The sequence below is a fragment of the Periplaneta americana genome, chromosome 11 (genome assembly GCF_040183065.1).
Source record: "Periplaneta americana isolate PAMFEO1 chromosome 11, P.americana_PAMFEO1_priV1, whole genome shotgun sequence".
Classification (NCBI taxonomy): Eukaryota; Metazoa; Arthropoda; class Insecta; order Blattodea; family Blattidae; genus Periplaneta; species Periplaneta americana.
Genome location: NC_091127.1, coordinates 109,282,226 through 109,307,252, shown reverse-complemented (window position 1 = coordinate 109,307,252; position 25,027 = coordinate 109,282,226). Strand labels below are relative to the sequence as shown.

Sequence of the window (25,027 nt, the reverse complement as noted above, 5' to 3'; positions counted from 1 at the left end):
TACATCCATCCATACATACATGCATGCATACATACATCCATCCATACATACATGCATCCATCCATACATACATACATACATACATACATACATACATACATACATACATACATACATACATACATACATACATACCGGCTAGAACATAAAAGAATTGAAGTAGTTTAATTTTTCTTGGGCTGAATGTAAGCAAGGATCCGCACACTGTGTTAAAAATATACTGATGTCTATTTAATGACAAGTAAGGGGTATACGTAGGCTGGTCAGACAGACTTTGACACCATGTGTATTTTCTCGGTTTGGGTACGGGCGGGTTTCTTTGTTATGCCAGTCGGATTGGGATGAGTTTTTTATGTTGCTTGGCACAGCCTCTGCGTCTGTTATTGTTGGGTCCTGACGGTCGGCCAGCGCTGGTATTTTCATTCATATCTGGATGGATGAATCCCGACGTTTGTTTATGGATGGGGAGAGCGGAGTTTTGTTGATTTTCCAGGGAAGAGCAAAGTGGGTGTCTGTATACACAGATATAGGCTCTAAAGATAATTAAGTAAATGCTAGTCTATTTGTCTGATGTGGAGCTGTAAATTATGTGTTGGCAATCTGCCGAGCCGTTTATAAGGTACGTGGTGTGTGAATAGATGCCTAGCACGTGGTATGGTTTGTTGTTTTTATTCTCTTTTTTTTTTTCCTCTTCCCCCCTTCTCCTTTACCCCTTCAAACAGAATTGCATGGAGATGAGTCATTACAGGGTGCTTACAAATACATGTATGTATCAGCTTTGAAAACGTGTTTATCATTTTGAAGTAATGATTTTTTTTTTGTCTGCAACATTTCTGTATACTTTCTTATCCAGTTCGCATAGTGATGTGCTGCTTCCTGTTGTAATAATATTAGTCTGTCCTTATCAACAATTTTCAACTCTTGAGTGTAATATGACTTCAACTTCATGCTGTCAGCCTGGATGGCGCAGTAAGTAGAGTGTTTGCCTTCTGCGCCCGAGATTGTGGGTTCGATCCCGGCCCAGGTCGATGCCTTAAATGCAACAGGATCATGTCATTAGATTTACTGGTATATAAAAGAACTTCTGCGAGACTAAATTCCGGCACACCGGCGACATTGATATAACCTCGGCAGTTGCGAGCGTCGTTAAATATTTTTTTTCAACCTTATGGTCAGTGATTCAGCGCTAGGGCCCTCGTGTTCAATCCCCGATCTGGTCATGATGGAATTATTGGTGGAGAAAGACATTGTAGAGGTTTTTTCGGGGTACTCCCTTTTCCTCTTTCATTCCAACACTATCTTCTCTTCATTTCATCTCTCATCTTTGGACTTACAAAGTGTAATCTTTAGTTTAATATATTCACGATCTTTATTAGGTTTTTAAAATTACATTTCCTATTTCCGTTCGTGTTTTTTTTTTTTAATCTTCAAGGTCCCGTTTCTTTTTATACGTCCTTTTTTCTAGTCGCTTAGTTTTTCTATACGTTTAAACTAAATGTCGTGTGTTACTTCTTTTTTGCATTTTGAAATACGACGTACTTGAACATTCTCTGACTTATTCACTCATCAGAGTGTAATATTTCTTGAGAGTTCTTATCGATAGAGGGATTTGCTATCTCGATTTTGGATTAAGGTTTAATTTGGGTGTAGAAGTTTCAACGATATAATATACAGTATATTTGTTAGTACTTACAAAAACCTGATCTGCTGCTCCTGTTACTTTGTTGGTTAACAGTTTCCAGCTCTATTTGACACTATCAGTGATGCGTATGACGCATTCGTCAAGTCTACTATGAAGTCCAGTCGTTGAATTGTCTTGATCTATCAGTCTCACTGTAATATTTATTTGTAGGTACTCTTTCTGACTGTCTTATAGGCTATAGTATTAGATTTTGCTCCTGATATTAGTTACTATAAGGTAATGATCGAAATCATTGTTTCTTCGTCTAAATTCCCTGATGTCTAAGAAATTAGGCTACGTCTAGCGTAATCTATAGATGATTAATCAGATTGGTGGCTGTTCCTTCTGATGATCTCCAAATTATTTTATATACTGTCTCATGATCAAACATTGTGCTATCCCTTACTATCCCCAGAGCACAGTAAAAATTATAATTCTTTTGCCACTTTAGCATTCGCATAGTCTATCACTATTTTGACGTCATCTTTTGGCATTCATCATATATTTTATCCTTTTTCTCATAGAAAGATTCATTTTCTTCATTCCCCTTCTCTTTCATAGGTTTCTTTGCGAGATTATGCTGTAATTAAAAAGTGTTCCTCCGAATAAAGGATGATTTTTACTTTCTGTCGCTAGTTTTTGCTATCCTCATGAGTTCTAGATCGATACAACGATAAAAGGTAAATAATTATAGCAATTTTCAGGTGCTTTAATTTTTACATTGCGGTGATCTTAGTCCCACGCTAAAACCCCAACCGGAGAACCAAGGACTCTGCTTTAATAGTTAGCTTACCTTGCTCTAGGAGATTCAGGTTTGAGGCTTTAGGCATTGCCCCTCACCTATCCCCTTAAGAATCAAATTTGTTGGTTGCACTCGTAATAAATTTACCAACTAAGGAATTTCTCTAGTTATTCTGATTACATCTATTCGGCATCGGTGTATCACGTAAGATCTCTTTGCTGTCTCCTTTATCCTGACTTAGGACCGGGACCAGTATTTCCTGAAGTACCTACTTCCTGGTGGCGGAGTTTACGCAAAATTGCGGTTGGATGAAAAGTCAGTTTACGTGTAGTGGGCTGTTAGTATTAGGTATCTATTTTGTTTTGTGATTAAATAAATTTATTAGTGATTAATCACCCAATCGTTAAAAATTGTTGAGACTGCCTGTGTGTTATTGTCCTCACCGCTTGGCAGATGAGTTACGCATCCAAAGTTCGTATATTCTAACTGGTGGTAAATGCGAACATGCGGTGGTGGGACAGCATATTTTGTATTCATCGCGTCTCCACCCATGTCTCCTTGTGAAGGTCGGAAGGAACAATGACCTCCTTCTACACATCGCTGAGATGGAGTTGGTTTCTCGATGCGGAAATAGACGTGAGTTGTAATGTTGGGTTTATTACATGATGATTTCATTTTGATAAGACCATCATCGAAGAAATAAACGAATGTAGGATTTTTAAAACTACTATTAGTTAAGTGGTCTCTTGTAAGTGTACAAAGTAAATCTAGGCCTAATATGTAATGTATATACAGTATTTCTCAGTCTCTTCATAAATGTCCACATGGTTACCCTCTTACTACCATTTCATTCTCAAGACTTTTTTTTTTTTTTTTTTTTTTTTTGAGTTATGCAAAAATTCTTTGGGGCTCAGAATTCAGGATACTTAAGCTGAAATTTTCTTCATTTTCCTAGTGCATTGATTACATTATTTTCTTAAAGTTAGTCTTCTCAACACGAATTCTACCCAAGTGATAATTTGCATCTGTCTTGCGTTGTTCTAAACGTATCAGATACTTCCAAAAATTTCGATTGATTAATTGATACTCTCTCCTTCATACAGTACTTCATATTTTGAACAGTCAGGAGTGGGCTATATATGGTGAAAATGTTTTGCTGGTGTGCTTTAAAAAGTACTTATGCTTCACGAGATATTACAGATAGGCTACAATAGGTGCGAAAGATTGTGTTGCTATTTTATTACAGCAGTTAGTTACTAAAATTGTGATTCTTCTTCCCACAAGGCATTTAAATAAAAACGCAGCTTTATTAGCAAATACGAGCGTTGCAAAGGGATAGATGTAATTAAAAGTATGTCTTATCTTTTAGAAGCACGAAACTATAATTACGTAATATTTTTTTAACATTTTTATATTATTATTGGAATTCAAGTATAATTGTTGGTCAAGGCATGATTGTAAAAAGATACATTTGCGTATGTTACAAAATATAGCAACGTGCATTTTGCTATTGTTAGAAAATACATAAGGAAATGAAGATAACATTACATGCATATGACTGCTGAAGTATTTTGAAAGTATTGCAGTAGATATAGCTTATGCACATTGATATTTTATGGAAGTTACACTTTTTCTTCCCTTTTCAACTTTTCTATAAGTGCAAAGATGAGTTTCTAGTGAAGGACTGGTGGAGTATCTTGTCAGCAATGAGCTTACTTTGCAAGTCGTTGTTCCGAGACTCGAAATGCACGAAACACGGTTGCTGGTTTTGGATTGTGGCAGGAAGGGGGGGGGGGAGAGGTAGCAAGTCTCGATATGAAAACTTGCATGGCTACAGTTTATTTCCCATTGAATTGTGAAGTAGTAATCAATCAAATTGTTGAGTTCGAAATTCAGACTTGTATGTCACGCTCTCTTTCTCTCAGTTCGGATATATGTTACACGAACACCACGCCCGACTGCATTGCTCTGGTATTGAACCCTTAACCCTTTGAAACCGCCCATTTCACCAGCCGAGACCACGCCCACGCTCTAGGCTGTGAGCCCAGCTTCCCCATTGGTTATTTCTCGCATTGATTTGGGGCCGTAGGAGGGGCTTGTGGATGAAGCCTCCCGCTTTCCTCCAATATGGATCCGATGGTCGAGATGGAGGTTATGGCCGTTATACATCGTTATTCTCATTTTTTACAGAACATAGACGTAAAACGTAGTACTAGTAGTGGGGTCTCTACGCCTGAAGTTCCGTTTTAACTTTTAACAATCTATTCCAAATGTTATGTAAAAAAAAATCGCTTCAGTGATCGACCTTCCAACGACTATTATCCATAAATTTCTAAAATACAATATCAGAACATTCAGCTATTTTCTTAATGTAGTTCCAGCTGTATTCTTATCGTTAAGCTCTCCCATTATGCTTGATCAATAAACCTTTGTGCAAGAAATAACGGAAGGAGGGGTGGGCTCCGGCCTGTATCGGTTGCTTCATATTCCTGATGCCCCCATAGCAGCAGACACCATAACCCTTGCTCTGAATGTGCCACTTAAATATAGATCCGAGCACAATAACACTGCAATAATCTTTCAACATGCTCATCTCGAGACTCGAAGCGCTCCCACTTGGAAATGTATTCATGTGTTCCGACACATTAGTATTGAACTGAAGCAGTAAAGTGCTGTTGTAGATGTACTTCTGAGTATGCATTTACTCTTTGTGCCACGATGCATTTATCAGATATTTACCTACGACATACAATTTAAAAGTAATTACATGATTTTATTTGCACAACAAGAAGTTAAATCTTTTGAGCAGATCAGAATTTCCCCATCCCTAATGAAACAAACAATGGCTAAAACGACTAAGTTGATGTCTAAAATTTATTGACCTATTTCAACGAGGTCCTGGACAATATTTATCTCAGTGAGCACGCTACATACCAGACTGTAAGAAATTAAATATGAGGATTTTTTAAACGCTTAAAAATATTTAGATTCGACATTGCAGATGATCCGGAGCTGTGTTCGTGCGCGGGCTTAATTTCCGCCCCCACAATCTATTAGGAAAAACACAGGAATCTTACTTGAAGCAGGTAAATAGAGAAGTTTGGAAATAAATCCCGAAAAGACGAAGTATATGATTATGTCTCGTAAATTGTACGAAATGGAGATAATAAAAATTGGAAATTTATCCTTTGAAGATGTGGAAAAATTCAAATATCTTGGAGCAACAGTAACAAATATAAATGAACTCGGGAGGAAATTAAACGCAGAATAAATACGGGAAATGCCTGTTACTATTCGGTTGAGAAGCTTTTGTCATCCAGTCTGCTCTCAAAAAAATCTGAAAGGTAGAATTTATAAAACAATTATATTACCGGTTCTTCTTTATGGTTGTGAAACTTGGATTCTCACTTTGGTAGAGGAACAGAGGTTAAGAGTGTTTAAGAATAGGAAAATATTTGGGGCTAAGAAGGATGAAGTTACAGGAGAATGGAGGAAATTACACAACGCAGAACTGCACGCATTGTATTCTTCACCTGACATAATTAGGAACATTAAATCCAGACGTTTGAGATGGGCAGAGTATGTGGCACGTATGAGCGAATCCAGAAGTGGATATAGTGTGTTAGTTGGGAGGTCGGACGGAAAAAGACCTTTGGGGAGTACGAGACGTAGATGGGAGGATATTATTAAAATGAATTTAAGGGAGGTGGGATATGATAGTAGAGACTGGATTAATCTTGCTTAGGATAGGGACCGATGACGGGCTTATGTGAGGGCGGCAATGAATCTCCGGTTTCCTTAAAAGCCATAATTAAGTAAGGTAAAATTGTAGTCAGAGTAATTATGTTTAGCACTTAACAATTTATTTTGCTTATATTTCCGTCAAATACAAATTTGCGTAGTTAAACATCAGTTTTGATTATAGTTGTAAGTATGAATTTAAAGCATTCAATTAACTTTCTGGCCGTCGGAGTGTAGCAAAAAGAGAAATTGCTTCTAATTCGTATATGTTTATCTTAGTTATTAGTTTTACCAAAGAGTTTTAGATGACGATGCCAAACCTATCATATAACTACAGTTATATGTAAGCCTACGTACCTCGACTTTATCAAAATAGAATTGTATTTTTAAGATGTTACGAGCATCATTAACACTATAGTCAGTAGACTAGTTCTGATAACTGTATAATTTGTTAGATACATACGAATGATGATGATAGGGCTTATTTGTATCAGTAACATAGTTTTGTTGCTACTCTGAATTGTGAGCCATAAGTACGGCAAGGAGGCGAGATATTTGTGAAATGAAAAGTGATGAATGACATGCATTTGAATCCTAGCGAGGACTCCTCGAAGTAGCAGTTTCTTTTTTTTTCTTACGGGGTAGGGACGGGAAGGCTTACACTGCAGCCTGAAGCTTATTGTGCTTATCATTACTATTCTGTGAATGTTTGGGTAGCCGAACGGCCGCGCTCTTGTACAAGTACAGCACGCCGCATCGTGAATTTAACCCGAGTTATTGTATGGATTATGATATGTGTATTCATGATGGCGAAATGGGTCCGAGGTCCAACGCCGAAAGTTACCCAGCAATTCTGTTTCAATTGCTGGAAAATCCCGGAAGAAACCTCAACTAGAATTTGAACCCGATCCTGCTTTTTGAACGGTCAGACGTGTTAACCGTTACTCCACAGCGGTGGATAGCAGTTACTTTAATTGCGTGTACAGCTTTTCCAGGGCCGGATCAGGATTGGATCCATTTACATAGGCTTTGAATGGAATGGAATTTCGGGAGAGGGACCCAGCACTGTGACCTTTCACGATCTATTGCAGGCTTTGAATGGAATGGAATTTCGGGAAGAGGATACTATAACCCAGCACTGTGACCTTTCACGATTTATTACGCGAACCTTCAAGCTAGGCGCATCCCCAAACCCTCACCGGCAGACTACCCAGGTTTTGAGCAGGCAACCCCCTCGTCCCTAGGCCAGCCACCCCTGTGCATCGTCACCCGCCGTTCGGCGTATGCAATGGAATGATGAGGAAATGGAGAAATGTTGACGGAATGATATGGATCCTAATATGGGGAAAGCGGGAGAACCTCGAGAAAACTCAAACTGCGACCTTGTCCGCCACGAATGTTACTGTGGATTTTTCAATGAACCGCTTATTTCGGCCTGTTGTTCGTCCTATACATGCGACGATTGTTCACTTGCGACAGATAATCTGAGTGATTTCCATGAATCCGACGCTGACAAGGGACCTCCTGCCTCAGCCTAGACAGGCTAGACAGGGTCATGTCCTGTCCTTAGACGAGTACAAGATAATCTTAATTTAACAATTAGAAACATTTTTATGCTTAGTAATAGCAAGGTCTGTAGGTCGTATGCAGCCCACAAAAAGGTACAGTGATATTGAAAACTGCTTGGGGTCCAAATGAGTTTGACAGACCTATAGGTATCAGAAATCGAATATAGGATTTAAGGTCTTGGGCCTCCGGTCATGGGATTTATCATGTATTTGTCTAGAGGATGGGACGTGTCTCAGTGAGTGCTGAAGTAGGATGGCCCCGTCAGCGTCGGATTCATGAATACCATTGAGTCCATGTGTCCCAATTGGACAGTCGTCGTGTGTATAGGATGGACATGGGCCAATGCAAGGCTAAGTGCATTGACCCGTCCGTAGTCCGACTCTGCAAAAGCCACCCAAGTCGAAGGTCCTCATCTTTATGTACTAATTCCAACATTCTTGTTGCGTGTAGACGGAAGAGTAGGAGATGTTAACGTGTTTTAAAAGAATAGCGTCATGTTCTGCTTTTGTTGTACGTATATAGCTCTACTTTTACATAAATATATAAAAATATTGCTAATTTAGTGTTAAAATATACTGAAGGATGACATATCAACCAACTTGTCATATTTAGCTCTCATTTCAAAACTTAGTATTGGCTAAAATGCAATTAAGACTGGTTTTATACTTCCCCTCAGTGTCCAAATTGACGTGATTTGTTTTTGTTTAAGTTAAATTTAAATGAAGGAAATAGTTATTTAGACTGGGAAGTAACGACATGAAAGCCCGGTACGTGTAAAAGAGTATGCTTGTCATACAGCCCCATACGGAGGAAGGGCCCGAAGGCTTGCACCTCAGCCTGAGGTATAATGTGCTTACCACTCCTGTTCTGTGAATGATATTTTGTCGCCGAACGGCCGCGCTCGTATACTGTACACGTATACAGTAAACACACACACATCCACGCGCGCGTAGTTACAGTAGGTAGTTTTTAGTAAATATAGGATAACATTTTAGAAATGGATTCCTAATGTGTACATACAGAAGAAAATAGGCTACATCAACTTGGTTTCAGAATTCCTTAATTCATTTATTATTTATTCAAATTTTTAAGACATACCTCTTCATATCGTCTTGAGAGAAAATGTTCTTTTTTTTCTTTTCCAGTGGTAGGATTTTGGCGTAATCACCATTAATCCATTTGCCAAGGGGTAAATATTTAACATGATCACCTCTTGTCACAATAAAACTTCAGCTCATGTCATTGAACACTAAACGATGTGAAATTCCTGACGTAGCACATATGGTCTGAAAAACTGCCACAATTCGGTCGCGGAGAGAGCATCTGCAGTCCACTGCAGACGATGCACACAGGATTTTATATAATACCACAAGAGGAAGTTCAGTGTGTTAAATCGTGTGAGCGTGGAGGCCAAGGAATTGGTACCGGGAAAAATTTTTATCGATATGCTCGCGCGCAAAAAGACTAAAGTGCAGCAGCACCATCATGCATGAAGTGTAGCGGTACGTTATCCAAAATATTTAGGGAATTCCTTTTGAAAGAAACCTTTGTAGTTACGACCTGTAAGGTTAAAGTTCTTACCATAATGTCCTCTGGGAATGAATGAAGCTGTGTGCCACGTGTCGTAGGTTTACCTGATCCTAATAGAAGTCTCCAAGAATTGTCTACGTTGAATTTTGCTGCTACTACTACTACTACTACTACTACTACTACTACTACTACCACCACCACCAGTCCCACCATCATTACCACCACAACCACTACTTAGATAGGCTTATACAGAGACTCTTGACATTGCTACATTATGACGTAGGCCTATACTTCTATAAAAAAAACTCTTGTTAGATACTAAAATGTATCTCAGGTTTAGTTTAGATCTGTATATTGCAAGTTAAGCCGAAAGAATTCGAGTAAAAATATTGGTGAAATGGTTTGCTTTCTTAAGCCCCGTCCGTGAAATTTTTTCTAATATTTACATTTTTATGTCGACTTTAGTAAATTAATCTTCATAATTCCATATTCATATTGCTGGAACATGGCATGAAACTTCTACGCGGGCATAAAATTTTGCGATCCTGTTCGTCGAAATATTTCTGTTGCGCGATAATAAAAAGAAATGTCACGGGATTGCCATAGGCTTATTTTACTTTCGCTTATTGTTTTAGGCTATAGGAGCAAATATGAATTACATTGATCGGGTTTGTCTCTTTGTTCCTTAAAGCGAACATTGTTCAGGTTCGAGCACATTGCCCAAAAACAGGTGTCATCTATATCATCTATAGGATGACAATTTGACGACAATTTTTATAATGGAATGCAATTTTCTTTAAGCCCCTTGAAATCTCTCACCGCGATTTATTCACGTTTGGATAGTAGGCTACTACGTTGAGACTTCGTTCCGTTGCTAAGTCTACATCATTGGAGCTACACTATGTTTTTCTGAATCATGTCAAGAAAATTAGTGTTCAGAACTGACTGAGGGTAGCACTGTTTGAACAGATATTGCAAATCTTGCTCAGCTTTCAGATTTATAAATTACAAATTTCCAGTGCGGGTTCGAAAAGTCTTCCAATTTGGTTCAGTTTGGCTTCCTTGTTTAGATAAGCTCTACATTAGTTTCACTTTTTTGGCATGGAACATTTAGGATGAGTTTTATGTTTCTCTGTGTTTTTCAACTATATATTTTGAACAAATATCTGCAAAGCAGTGCACACAAATTCACATCGAGAAGGTTTGTGAAGTACTAAACTCTGCGGAAGATATCCATAGAAGAGCCTTCCGATATGTTGTGTACACTTTGTGTGTAAGCGTCTATTTTATTTGTAAGTTAATTTGTGTTTAATTTATTTTGTATATTTAATTTACCTGTTTCAACCACTTAGATTACTTTCTTACTTGACTGTCGGGCGAAATGTTCCTTAAGCCGCAGTTACACGAGGCCAGTCAATGAGATAATAGTTGGAAGACAGTTGACTGGCATAAAATTATTGGCTTTGTGTGAACACTTCGGGCCAACAGTCTAGTCAGTTGCCTACGTAATTGCCAAGCCAGTCTATTGCCCACGACGGTAGATTGAAGACAGTCTAATGCGCCTGACCACCACCGGGAGCACGCCATTGGCTCGGCAACTGGCGTCATGTGAACGCGACATGCTATTTGATACGCAGTTTTTGGGGCTAGTCTGCTTGAGTCAGCTGAGAAGTGAGTTTTCTCACTTATTTTTCAGTTATTTTTCGTTGTAATAATGGTCCCAAAGTGGAGTGACGCTGTTATAGGGGAACAACTTAGAAAACTCCGTTGGTCTGCGTATGCGTCAATCTTAGAAAGTGACACAATATACTATTCACCTCCTCCTTCCTAATTGTCAGCCAGTAACGGGAGAAGGCGTTACTTACATAGGCTTTCAATGCAGCAGAATATTTTCGCATCTCTTATACTTAATAATAACTAAAAAAAGCGATAGATTCTAATAAGGAAAAAAGCATGTTGAAGAGTATTGTTTGCAGATTTTTAAGATCTTTGAGTCACCGCGATATAACAAATGTAAGACTTTTTAATTGAGGTTTGTTTCATACCACTACTGTAGTGCGGGAAAGTATGCTTTTGAAGTAGAAAATCGATCAGCAGTAAACTTTTTTCTTGAAGAGATAAGTGGGTAGTTGCAGTGTATGAAATCGTCTAAATAGATTATACTTTATTTTGAAAAAAAAAAAAAAAGAACATGTATTAGAATGAGTCAACAAGATATCATCACTTGTTAAGTTTGTGTCTGACTGCTCGCTGTCCGTGAAGTAGCGCGTACATAAACTTTATTTATTTTCAAAACTCAACCATGCTTTAAAAATAAGAATTTGTGTTGATTAGTTTCATTTACTTAAAAGGACAGACTAAAATATTTTAGACTGTTCTCTCCAGTTGTTTCAATTGGATTTTTGTAACAGAATTGTGTCCCCACTTAGCGTAAAGAAACAATTGTGTCGCCGCCTTTTCGCAGAATATGGAAAAAGACAATTGGAAGAAATGTGTTGAGCACGTTAAAAATAAAGAACAATATTTTTCTAGTGCTGATGTAATAGACAGTGAAACTGACAGAATAATTTCGTTAGGAGAATGTTTAACTGATAGCAGTGATGCATCAGATGAGTTATCAATCAGTAGCGACAATGGTTCAGATTAATGGAGGGAAACTCCGACTCCGCCTCCAGCGCTGCGGTAAGGTTTAGTAACCTCCTACAACGGAGTTTTCCATTGTTAACCTATAATATCAAATTCGTTTAGCTGTATAAGGAGAAGCGATGTTTGTGGGACCAGCACCACGACATAACAAGAACAAATATGCTCGCGAAAAGGTATTGTCTTACATTGTTGGTGAGATGAACATTGAAGGATTCGGTGCTTTTGAGGTCAGAGCGAAAATTAAGTCTCTCCGTGGCACTTTCAACATTGAGTTCGCTAAACAGCAACCCGGGACACAAGAGACGCTGCACACTCAGTCATTTTTTGTCACCTACTGCCATGGCAATACTTTCCTCATGTGAATAGGTCAGCGTTCAACTTGATTGGGCGACAACTATCTCGCAACATTTTGGGGACTATCGCCCAGTAAATATTGCTATCTGTGATTGCGTCTTAGCCTGCTTTAATCTCGAAACAAGAAGAGATTATGTGTTGTACATTTGTATTCGTGTTAATTTATATAGTCTAGAATGGAATCCAGATGTTATTACTGAAATGCGAGTTTTATTTATGCACGATAATTAGGCCTATATGATTAACTTGGATCATGAAGTTCGAAGATTAGTTGAAGAAAAATTTCATGGCGTTTAAGTTCAAAATCGTCCAGTGATACATGACCTTGTGATTAAATTCCGGGAGATAGAAAGTTTTTTAGATAAGAACGAGGAAAAATTGTATGATATTGGACATCGTTTGGAAAACCCCCCACCCCAACAAAAAAGATCGCTTCGCCGTCTTTCCTAGGAAACGGGAATATGTTACAATTCTGTCGAAATAGTACAGAGCAATTGAAGTTAAAAGCTTAGAAATTTACAGTGGTGTAACAATTAGAGCTCTGCCCTATAAATAGGCGTAAATTTTGTGATCGCATTTTAAATGGAGTTCATGGCGGTGAAATTGACGCTAATCTCTTTCGGACGAGTTGATTTTATTCCCGTGGGTATGTAAATAAACATATATGTTTAGAACAAGAAAGCGTATAGTGTCACGATCTCCTTATTTATTTTGAGTAAGTAAATAACGTTTGAATTATTTATAATTAATTGTATTTTACATTGATAACGTAAGGATTGTCGAACGTACTCTCTGTGACCATCGCGTGGGAGCGTTGAGCCCGAGAGTCAAATAGCCGCTTCGTGGTAAGAAGGTAGTGGAAGTAATCTAATGTATCCGCCTTTCATGTTGTAAATTTTCATTTCCGTACCTGTGGTTAGTTTCTGTCTTTTGTATCAGTGCCGTCGTAAAAATTACCATCATTGACACATTTCGTAACATTTATTTTCTGATTCTGCAGGGAGCATTGAAGGAGATAGCCTTCCTTTCCTGCATAATAGTAATATTTGTAAGTTTTTTTTTTTTTTTTCTAAAAAGAAGATCGAGCAAGATCTTTGATTTTTGTGTAAGATATTTAATGAGGACTTCACAAACATACGTAATGTAGTTGCGAATGTATCAGTCATGCAAAATTCAGTGTCTACGATTTAACACACACACAAAGTTGTGCATTAACATTTCATCGGAACAAAGTTTCGCTCTCGAACTTGTTTGGAATGCAGTCCCGGCTTGTACATCACAGAGCTGCGTGTTTTATGAATGGAAAGCCATTCTGTCGCCGAGAGCCTACAGTGTGTGTGATACGGGACTACCCTACATAAATAAATTGTAATGCAGGCCATGAAGATCGTTATGGTGCTTTTAGTGTTATGGAAAACAGGTTTTAGTTTATTTTTCTATACCGCCTCCTCCTTCCCCTCCCGCTCGTCTACTCCTTCCGTGGACTCGTCTTTGCATCCATCAACAAGATACACGTGGTTTCCAATTCGCTGGGTAACCTATATAGTTAGAGCGAAGATTTCCTACCCGCCAAATTCCTGTCTGCTTTATATATATTATGTTGGTCTGTCTTGACTTCGTCGTGAATGGGAGGGGTAAGACCGTATACAAATGGAGGTCAATGCCAGGGCTATGTTTACGAAAGACGAACTGGTCCGAAGTGTCGCGGTTTTTCACGTTATTGTCCTCCCGTTTGATCTCACCCCGCAAGGTGGCACCGATGCATCGGGGACTGCAATATCGCACGCCACGTGAAGGGGGAGGAGGGAATTACTATAACTGGGTCGAGTGGGAAGAGGATTTCAGGGGAAGGAATACGAATTAGATGACGTAATTTTCAAGGTCTTTACCCCCTCCGACTCTTTCTCAGAACCCTCTCCTCTCCTTCATTCCGACCTACACTTATAGGCTATTACAGAGATAAAAATGTGAATGAACCTTTCAACTGTTAAACTTCCGTGACGCAGAAATCTGGAATGACTACACCGAGATAGCTTATTATGGAGCAGTCGTGGGAATTATATATGACCTTATCTGTGTTTAGGTGTGTATTCTGACTCGATTAAGGTGCAGGGATTGGAAGGTTGCATGGCTTGGCGTGTGCGTGCACCATTATTCATTTATAACTGACCCAGAATATGAAAGCACTTCGGTTTGGTTTAATCATCTTCGTACGTACATATGAATGGGACGGTTCGTTACGTGTGTTAACTAATTAATTGCTTATAGGTTCACCGCTTCGCTTCGACTATGGAATTGCCAGTGTACTTCTATCATACTGTGTTTATTCAGTTTTTTTTTTCTTCCGAGTACACACACGAACATTTAGTTGGACATCATACCTTCACCTAACATAACACAGAACATTTCAGTAATAGGTAACTTAAGCATCCACGTCCTTTGCAGTACTCAAACCCATGTTTTTATTATCTAATTTAAACGTGGAGCGTTTATGCTCAGGTGTCAAATGAATAAAATGTTAAATGAAAATTTCAACATCTGACGTCAATTGTTTGGCAACCGCAATGAGTTACGTAACTTGCTCAGAGAAAAACACAGATGAAACGCAGTAATTCCATTGCAAATATTTGTGTGTGTGTATGTATATATATATATATATATATATATATATATATATATATATATATATATAGTTCTTAGATATTTTTAACGTACTCAACACGTTTCTTCCACTTGTCTTTTCCATATTCTCTTACTGCTTGTAGAGACAGAGTATGTAGAGCGACATGATACCGCCAATGTTTGCCTTCAGTACGTGAATGAAACACACAGCAAAGTACAGGAAACTTCCTCGTACCGGTTTGAATGTGTGTGATTACACGATGTAATTACAACACCCGCTTTGGTTACCGTTGGTATAGGGCCTCACAATGGGCCAAGACAAACCAGAAAAACCAGGATTCATTGTTTAATGTCTAATGTGTTTTTAAGAGTTGGACAAAGCTGCACTACTTTTAGATAAGTTTTATGCCAGTATTTGTCTATGCTCCCCTTTACTATTCTTTATTTAGCCTACATCGTTTTACCTCTTCTCTATTTCTTTCAGTTTCGTTTTGTTTCCTTGCCATTCCATTCTTCTTGTCTCCTCTCGATTTAAGTTCATACTCTTCGATGAAAGATGAGTGGAACGGAGAAAAACTCTCTCCGGCACCGGGACTCGAACGCGGGTTTTCAGCTCTACGTGCTGACGCTCTATCCACTAAGCCACACCGGATTCCCATCCCGATGCCGGATTGAATCCTCTCAGTTTAAGTTCCACCCTAAGAGGTTCGAGTCCTGGTGCCGGAGAGAGTTTTTCTCCGTTCCACTCATCCTTCATCATATTATGACGCAGAATTTCTGCACGGAAATAGCATAGCCTTATGTATTTCGGTACATCGTAATAATGTTTCATATATTTTCGTTACAATTTGTTTTCCTTATTTTTCTTATTTCTCTCATAGCCTACTTTTCGTCTTAATTTCTTTGTTGTTTTTTATTTAAATTTACTTCCCTTTTGTTCTCTGTTTCTTTATTTTAATCTCTATTCATTTCTTTTCTTTCGTGTATATTTTTCTTTCAGTTCCATTGTTTCCTTCTTCCAGATCGCTTCTGTATTGGCCATAGCGAAAATATATTTCAACTGGTATTAATTTATTTTGATGCCCTTCATTTAGCCCTCAATTTCAGCACATCTGCAGTGCATTCAAAATACATTTTCTTGCAGGGAGGAGTTCCGCGTGGAAATCAGCCACCGTATTTAGGCGGTCCGGGCACGGGTCCCGGGACTCCCGGACCTGGGAGTAGCTTCCCCCAACAACAGCAACAACCGGGACCCCAACAACAGCAGCAACAGCAACAACAACCTCAGCAACAACAGCAAACTCCCGTGCCACAGTCCGGATCGCAGCAGCAGCAGCAACATCAGTACCCGCCGTATCCGCCGCGCTACCCGACCCCCCCGGGACCCGGTCCCGGACCTGCCGGTCGCCAGCCCTTCGCTCCTCACCAGGTACAACACACTAAGTCAGTTCTACATAATGTATCTGTATGGCTATGCACGTATTATAGTGTACCGCCATGTTTACTTTCACCTCCTATGCATATTATGAAAAGAGTTTTTCCTCTTCCTCGAAATTTCTGACACATTCTAATACAAATTCGACTTTTCCAAAACACCCAGAGAATACTCCAGGGACCGGTATGCTAAATGTTTCAAAACGCTCTCGTCCTGAAGGAGATATTTTTCTCACCTCATGAATAACGCAATGATTTATCGTGTGTGTTACCGCCGAGTACTAAATAATTGCTCTCATAGAGATACTGTAGTTTAATTTTGGATTCCTAAAAATTTGCTTTATTTCTTATTGTTTTGTCAATTTGTACACAATTTCATAGCATAATATAACGATTATGCTTATCAACCCCTTTATACGCATTACTTTCTCATTTTGTTGGACGCAAAGCACTTTTGATATATAGTGCATTCCGCTTAATAGGACCACGTTGGGACCATGCATTTTGGTTGGTCCAATAAAGCTGCGTATTAGGACAAAGCTTAGAGGGACAAATACAGTACACGTCAATATTATGTATCTATAGGGGAACAACTTAGTAAACTCCGTTGGTCTGCGTATGCGTCAATCTTAAAGAATGACAATATATTCACCTCCTCCTTCCTAATTGTCTGCCAATAACGGAAAAGGGCGTTACTTACATAAACTTTCAATGAAGCAGATAATAACTCAAAAAGTAGTAGTCAGATTCTAATAAGGAAAAAAGCATGTTGAAAGTATTGTTTGCAGATTTCTAAGATGCTTTAGTCGCCGCAATATAACAAATGTAAGACTTCTTAGTTGAGGTTTGTTTTATAATATTGTAGTGTGGGAAAATATGTTTTTGAAGTAGAAAATCAATGAACGATAACTTTTTTTTCTTGAAAAGATAAGTGGGTATTGCAGTGTATGAAATCGTCTAAATACGTTATACTTTACGTTGAAAAAAGAAACCCATGTTAATAGAATGAATCTGCAAGATATTATCACTTGTTAAAGGTTTATGTCTGACTGCTAGCGGTCCAACACGTAGCGCGCGCGTACATAAACATTATTTATCTTCAAAACCCAACAGTGCTTTAAAAATAAGCATTTATTGTTTAGATTGGTTTCATTTGCATAAGGGCCAGACTAAAATGTTTAATGAGTTCTCTCTAGTCTTTTCAATTAGATTTTTGTAACAAAAATACCATTTAATGTAAAGGAACGATTCTGTCGCCGACTTTTCGCAGAATGTGGAAAAGGCAAGTGGAACAAGTGTGTTGATCACTTTAAAAATAACAATCAGTGCGACAGTGGCTCAGATTAATGGAGGAAGACTTCACCTCCAGTGCAGCAGTGAAGTAGTAACCTCCTTCAGCGGAGTTATGCCAGTTGTTAACCTACAATTCCGGGTAAGAGGACCATCCGCATTATTGGACCAAACCGCATGGTCCCAACGTGGTCCTATTAAGCAGAATCCACTGTAGTACGGCAAGCCGTTGAAGGGGAACATGCTTCCTCCTTCATATAGTCTGCAGTGGTAGCTTGCCACACGTTTTCTGCAAGTCAAGGTGTATTAGGCCGCTAGCTTGTGTTAGTTGTGTTCAATGTGAAACTTGTAAGAATGTGCGTCATCGTTGTGACATCCTGTCCTTGCAATTCAGTACAGGAAATTCCATTTACAACTGAAATACGTCCATCCGCAACGTGGATAACAAACTAAGAACTTTCAATGTCGTGCAGTATTATAAACGCACATCTTAGACATTGCTTTTCTTTTTCTTTCATTTATTGATGCTTATTGTTCATTTGTCGTAGATATTTAACAAAATTCCGGTGAAATATTGCAGGTAGAATATGAGTTATCTTAACTGTTTATATGTGTGTAACAATATCAGTCGTATTTCCTTGTCGTCTCCAGTTTCTCCCACAAATAATACGCTCACTATAAATTCTATATTACGTGACCCATGGTTCTTTCAGACATCCCCCCCCCCTCGTAGTATTAATTTTTATGTAAAAATGGCTCTTTAAACGAAGCTCTGTCGTATGTGATGGTAACGGTGGTCGTAGGAATAGTAGCAGGAGTAGTAGTATATTCAACGACGCAGTTAACTGCATATCCTGTTCAACATGGATAAGAAGTGGCAGACAAATTTGGCCCAAAATCTCTTCAGGAATAGGGTTCTTTTATGTCTTGTGAATCTTTACTTCCTTTCCTGAGGAAGCCATGCTGAGGATCCATCGTCTGCGGCCGGGCTTGAACTCGCGAATCTCGGATCCAGTGACTATCATGGTAACTACTAAAGATGACAATCTGTCCTATGCATTGAGATAAATTATAAATTTCAATTTGTCGAAAGAAAATTTCGCCACCTTCATGAAATAAATGGGGATTACATTTCACTCAAGACTTAAAATGTTTGTTTCAGAAAGTACTCACTTGTCAGGGTTCAATTTCTCCCTATAAACACATACTAATTACTTAGAAGATTATTAGCTTTTTTCATAATCTAGTGATTACAATTTCCATATTAAGAGAATGGGTGTAGTCTGCAATGTTTCTTTTGGGCGTTTGCGAAACAGTACAATCCACATAGTTAAAAGAGTGAAGAAATTGTATATTTTATCTAACGCTGGCAGAATGGAGTTTTAGTTTCCGATGTATTTTCGCATGGTCTTGGGGTATACTTCCGAAGAAGTGAAAAGTTAAGTTCTATCAAAATTACAAGTTCATCGTTTCTTCTACTATATGCCATTTCCTGCAACTGTCACTACCTCATATCCTAGAAATTAATAGAATATCGAACTGCGTTACCTCTTTTCTTTAACATTTAAGGTCGTTCTTAACGTGGATAAGTTTTCATTGCCCTAGTAGGCCTAGTACTTTCGCTTTCGTCATATAAAATGTTATTAGCACTAGTATGTTACTATTTTCTTCATTGGGTTTAGCATTCTAAGGTTTTTTTTGTGAAACATTTGAGTTACATTAATTTCACTTTATTCCAAAATGTTGTTCTTGTTATTAGAGAAATAAATATTTTACTGGACTTCATTCTCGTGTTAATGTCTCTTGTAGATACTTTTGATATATCCAGTTTTACAGTGTGTCAGACATCTTTCAGTTCCTAATCCGTTGTTGCCATTCCTCTCTGGTCGAGTAGCTAGCCTGACGCAACAGTAAGCCTACCGAACCTGAAGATCAGGAGATATTTAACCAGGTTTCTTATCCCCTAGAGGCCTAGATGATTACCTTCAACATGGCTAAGAGCGTCTTAAACGCTTTATTTAGTATTTCCTCTAAAGGCTGGTTCACAATAAACCTGGAAGAGAAACGACGAGAACGGAAGTAATGTTAAAATAAATGTATTTCCGTTCTCGTTCTCGTCCTCGTCGTTTCCGTTCCCGGTTTATTGTGAACCAGCCTTAACTAGAATTGTTATACCCTTTGACTCGGTCCGTAGAGGCTCGTTAGTTGTAGCAGGTTGTACCACGACAAGTGAGAAAGAAATCTGGGTAGGAGGGGTTATTTGAATGCATTTCACTACAACTTACAACCCATTTTTATATTTTATCCACCGAAAAATAACATATTTCTTATGGAATGTATCAAAGCTCGACGTCGAACCGATCTCACATCACAGTGGTCGTTTATGTCTTTGAAAATATGTCACGTTTTCGAAAAAGCTTCAGTGTAGATATTCTTATTATAACGTGGACTATGAGTGTCATAGGAATAAAACTAATGTTACTTTAAAAGTGACACATACTCCTTATGTTATTGAATTCAGGAAATCCGTGCTTGTTCTATAGTATGCGGGCCCGAAGTCACGTGGCCATACTTCAGTATATTAATTAATCTAAGTGTGAGTGAGATTTGTAATATTTGGGGCTAAGAGGGATGAAGTTACAGGAGAATGGAGAAAGTTACACAACGCAGAACTTCACGCATTGTATTCTTCACCTGACATAATTGGGAACATTAAATCCAGACGTTTGAGATGGGCAGGGCATGTAGCACGTACGGGCGAATCCAGAAATCCATATACAGTGTTAGTTGGAAGGCCGGAGGGAAAAATGCCTTTGGGGAGGCCGAGACGTAGATGGGAGAATAATATTAAAATGGATTTGAGGGAGATGGGATATGATGATAGAGAGTGGATTAATCTTGCACAGGATAGGGACCAATGACGGGCTTATGTGAGGGCTGCAATGAACCTTCGGGTTCCTTAAAAGCCATTTTTGTAAGTAAGTAAGTGAGTGAGATTTGTGCAAGTCGATGTTCCACTGCTTAAGCGGTAGAAAAAGAAATGTAGAAAGGGAGATTAATGGAATTGAAACATGTAGCAGTTTCTTACACAAGTTAAGTAAAAGTATGAAACACTGTTTGTAGTCTTCCTATTTTTATTTGCATGAAGAAGTTCTATATTAAGAAGTTATGGGGGAGGGGGAAGAATATTTTGAATATATTCTCAAATATTGTGTTTTTCATAAGGGAGAAGAGGAAAGTGTGAAGAAATTTCCCATTGAGACTGAATTTCTTAAGCGTTCAGAAGTTTTAGGTGTTTTACGCAAAAAATGTTTCATATTCATCTCTTCATTTATTTTCTTCAAAGAGTTCAAAATTTGGTTAATGAAGTTCAAAATGACAGTTTGGAGAGGATTTTGCAGCTTACCAATGCGACACTTTTACTAAATACATTATAAATATATCTGAAATAGGTGCAAGTAGGCCTAAAAGTGTGTATGCGTGATAATAATAATAATAATAATAATAATAATAATAATAATAATAATAATAATAATAATAAATGATAATATTATTTATTTAAAATAAGATGTATGTGTATACGTATGTATCCAATGCCTACCCACTTCCAATTGCGTGATTCGGGTTCCTCATATTGCGGATAGATGGCAGGACGGACCCATTTTCAAGTTGCACACCACTTTGGCGGTTCACGCTGTAGGCTACATGATGTGTGTCTGTAGAGAGTTATGTCGTATGTCGTGTACTAGGATGAGTGTATGTGTAAGTGTTCGTGTAAGTGTAGTGTATGAGATGAATGAGGATGAAGATGAAGGGAGAAGGGGAAGTCCGGTGCCGGCATGTAGCCTACTCCTGTCAAATAGCACCAAATGGGTCGCTAGACTTAATGTCTCCATCCTGTAGACGAATCACTATCAACAGTGACATATGCCTTCTTTTCATATGCATTGCTGAGAGATTTGGGATTTAACCGAGGCATATTGGTGTAGAATCTAGTGATTAGAAGTTGTGCACCGACATCTCTCTTAGTCCTTAGGTAGAAATTTTACATGAAAATCTCCGACCCCACCGGGAATCCACTCCAGGTCGACTTCTCTGGAGGCAGGCACGCTACCGCATAGCTAATTTGGCGGATAATAAAGAAAGTTAAGTATTATATTTATTACTTTTATACCCTAAGCTTTATTCATACGTACTGTAGACTTGCATAATTAATCTTCACAAGTCATTTGTAAAAACTGTGTAACATGACCACTTCTATATGTTGACTAGGTGTCCGAAACGAAAGGTGGTCAACTTACACAGGTTTTTATGTGCAAGCATGGAATTTAAAGAATATTTTAAACAATTTAACATTGTTCTGATTTTGTCAGTGTTGATATCATTTCGCAGAACGTGTTCAAAATGGTCCCAGTTCACTGTCAAACAATGCATAAGTGTCTTGAAAATTGTTTAATGCTTTCAGCAACACTTCGGTTAGTTTATACAGTAGATGGTAAAAAATATGATTTTGTACGTTTTGAAACCTGAAAAATTCAAAAATAGAAAAATAAATATATGATGTCTTTTAAAGGAAGAGACTCCTTTGCACAGTCTTCATAAATCAAAAAATAGTTTTTTTTAAACATGTTCAAAATATCCATTTTTTTTCCACACTCAGTGACTTTTGTCCATAGAGATTCTTCATGCAATAAGAAATAAGATAGCTACAAGTAGTGTCCTATAGTTTTTATTTACCTATTATTAATTTTTATAGTGAAAGAGAGGGTAGCCTACATCACATGACCCTTGAATTGTTTCTAGTTGTGTTAGGTTTTCAAGAAGTTAACTGAGGCTCTTAAAAAACTATAACTTAACTGGAATAAAAAGATGGAGTTTGAAAAGGGATATGAAATACACTTTCCTTGCTTGTTTTTTATATTGTTTCTTTCTTCTTTATCACTTATGATCTGTGCTCAATTTTCGGGCTAATATTTGATAACCTTTAACATGGAAGCTCCTCATATTTTCAGAATGTGGCGGAAGGCTATCGCTCGGCACAACTTTGAACAAGCATAAGACGTCCAGTCCTTGTATGGAAGAAAATAAATCTTCTCCTTTCCGCTAGATGTCGATCTCGGATCGCCTGAATTAGAAGCATTTGTCTCTTTAAGTTACACATGATCTGTTTTATTGGTAAAAAACGAAGTCTCGTTTACGGCAAATGTGGGTACTGTTTAAGTTTTCATTCGTCAATTACGTTGTTATTGACTTGTTCATGTTCATATTCATTTGATTTTTAAAACGTAATGACGTAATTAAAAGATGTTCAATTTTCAATGTACCTAATTGAGCTAACCATGGAACCGAATGACCAGGAAATGTTGTTGCAAATTACTTCAGCCGGTGTCATAAGTTTTACGTTATTTAAATTTAAACGTAATGTAACACGAACATAAAGTTTACATCGTGGAAATAATGCACATTGCTTCCTGAAGTCCGTTTTTGAAGAATAGCATACTTTGCTTCATAGCTAATGTGGCTAAGTTGGGCTTAATACGTGGGTGGTTCCGAAAGTAACGCCTTCTATTTATTTTCATGGAAACTACAACAGATACAGAGAGCATAACAATACAGTTAAATAGATCAAGATTTCATCTACAAACATTTTTTTGCCACGTAGTCACAACTACTATACGTCATGCGTTTTTGCTAACTAGTATGAACAAGAGTCTCCATGCCACGCGCGTAAAAATCTGAACCAGCAAAGGCAATGGATGATACTCGGGAGTAAATTAAACACAGAATAAATAGGGGAAATGCCTGTTATTATTCGGTTGAGAAGCTTTTATCATCCAGTCTGTTGTCAAAAAATCTGAAAGTTAGAATTTATAAAACAGTTATCCTACCAATTGTTCTTTATGGCTGGAAATTCAGGCTTTCAGCTTAGCCGGCGTCTTCTTGTAGCGTTCAGAATTGACAGTTCCTCCAAGCTCCAGGGCATCCAAAAGAATCACGCCCCGCCTATCCCAAAAGACATTCATTTTCGCCACTGTTGAAACGCACTACCCACGGCCTCACTGTGCTGGCATTCACTGTATGGTCTCCGTACATATTTAGCAAGCGTTGATGGAAGTCAATGGGTGAAATTTGTTCGGAAGTGAGGAATTCAATAACACATCTCTGTTTCTTATGCATCTCTATGTCAGATACCATTTTGGTGGATTGTCCTGTTTGCCACTATTTGTCGCACGACAACCAAACTAACAGGACATTAGCATTGCAAGTTCAACTTTCATTACAACGCCACTAACATCCGACTCTGACATTATTGGTTAACACACATACAAAAAAAAAATAGAGGCATTTATTTCGAAACGACCCTCGTATTTCGTATTTATGTGGCCGTTAACGAGTGACGAAATCATTACACTTTACCGTGATCGTTTTTAATTTTATTGACTGTTGATATTTTATTATAGAAACTATTGCAGTGCTGCGAAAATAGGTTTTCTAATGTTTTGGCATATTTCCTGCCTGTCCGACGTGTGTAGTCTGCTGAAGTACGAGTAATGGAATGACTTTGTGGCTATCCATTATCAATTAATCAACTCTTCCCGGAAGTTTTAACTTTAAATATAAATTATTCTTGCTCCTAAGACATGAGACTATTTTAAAAATTCCTGCCGAAAGTGCGGAAAACCTTTATTGACTTAGAATTGGGTCTAACAACTTACATTCTGACTCTGTTGCACAATAAATAGTGTCAAATGGAACGTCGTAGTGCCTTAAAATGTTAGACTCAAAAAAAGAAATTATAGAATTCTATCCTGAGCATCCATACGAGTTGGTAGAGAAGATTCCTCAAGACTATGGATGACAACAGAAGCGGAAGTTGATATTGTATCAGTTGTTTAATTGACATGGTTTGTTGATATTTTTAACACCTGGGTTAGCGATTAGAATACGTAAAGAACTACACAAATGATAGTTGACTTTGAGATCCCTACTTTCTGCAGAGACATATTTCCCAGTTTAGTATTACAGCCATTTTACTTACTGAGTAATTTATGATAAACTGTCCTTATTAAGAATTTAGTAGATTTCAGCTGTGATATAAGTATTTTTCATATTTCATTCTATAAATATGAAGCTTTTGTGTTATGATTCATTTTTGTTTTCTCCTGGTTTGTTAATGAGCAAATAATTGCAGTAAGCAATACAGCGTTTACAATGCAAATAGTATATTGCTGAAGAAATGTAGGCCTATTTATATGAAACTGAATTGAGCGGAAGAGATGAGTTGTGAGGGCCTGCTCTTCCAGTGGGATGTGGAGTAATTACGGCTTTGTGGAGGAAAATGGCAGCTGGAGTAACACTTTGTTGGCGGCTGCTGTCAGGCGCTAAAGCCGACACCAGTTATCTGGACAGCACACTCG

At 38.1% G+C, this 25,027-nt stretch overlaps 1 protein-coding gene across 12 annotated transcripts in view; it reads left to right on the top strand.

Annotated features, from left to right (window-relative positions):
• The window catches only part of osa (trithorax group protein osa), a 742,554-nt gene that overhangs the window by 216,542 nt on the left and 500,985 nt on the right, over positions 1-25,027 (top strand). For 11 of the 12 annotated variants that reach the window (XM_069839840.1, XM_069839842.1, XM_069839841.1 and 8 more), the window contains exon 2: positions 16,030-16,314. The exons of the other annotated variant lie outside the window; for it this stretch is intronic. In XM_069839840.1, coding sequence (XP_069695941.1) covers positions 16,030-16,314 — 285 coding nt within the window. The remainder of the gene's footprint in view (positions 1-16,029; positions 16,315-25,027) is intronic. 12 annotated transcript variants of the gene reach the window in all.